Consider the following 627-nt stretch of genomic DNA (forward strand, 5'->3'; position numbering starts at 1 on the left):
AATTTTTGAGGGGGGGGGTCTCCATATCTCTTTTCTTTCTTTCTTTTTAGGGTTTGTCTACCACTTCGTTATAAATATTTATAAAGATTCTGACACTGTTTTTAATTTGTAATATTAGGTTTGGATGATGAAAAGAAAGCTGAAAGTCACTCGGTCCTCCTTGCTGGACATCTTAATCTTGCAATGGCCTACCTGAAGCTGAATGATAACTCTCATGCAAGAGAACATGCCACCAAGGCACTAGAGCTGGACAGTACCAGTGTCAAAGGTTATTTTAGAAGAGGGCAGGTGAGTAAATCGATACAAAAATAGATTCAGGTGGATGCAAAAGTATTTAAAGGTATATACATAAATGCAGATGTAAAAGTAACACTGAATCAAGATGTTAAAATATCATAACTGTTTTAATAACAAAACTTTCATTTACAGGCATATTTAAATATGGGTGATGCGGAGCAAGGGCAACTTGACTTTCAGGCGTGTCTTAAGTTTGACGAAAACAACAAAGCAGCAAAGCATCAGTTACAGCTTTGTGCAGCAAAGATTAAGGCCGACAAATTAAAGGAGAAGAAACTGTATGGAGGCATGTTTGAAAAGTTTGCAAGAATGGACAAAGCAGTAAGTAGC

General features: G+C 36.8%; 1 protein-coding gene across 6 annotated transcripts in view; it reads left to right on the forward strand.

Moving 5' to 3' along the window:
- Nucleotides 1-627, forward strand: part of LOC119589238 (peptidyl-prolyl cis-trans isomerase FKBP4-like) — a 13,788-nt gene that overhangs the window by 12,005 nt on the left and 1,156 nt on the right. For all 6 annotated transcript variants that reach the window (XM_037937849.1, XM_037937845.1, XM_037937847.1 and 3 more), the window contains exons 8-9: nt 119-288; nt 430-618. In XM_037937849.1, the coding sequence (XP_037793777.1) occupies nt 119-288; nt 430-618 (359 nt within the window). The remainder of the gene's footprint in view (nt 1-118; nt 289-429; nt 619-627) is intronic.

Source organism: Penaeus monodon, chromosome 25, assembly GCF_015228065.2.
Source record: "Penaeus monodon isolate SGIC_2016 chromosome 25, NSTDA_Pmon_1, whole genome shotgun sequence".
Classification (NCBI taxonomy): domain Eukaryota; kingdom Metazoa; phylum Arthropoda; class Malacostraca; order Decapoda; family Penaeidae; genus Penaeus; species Penaeus monodon.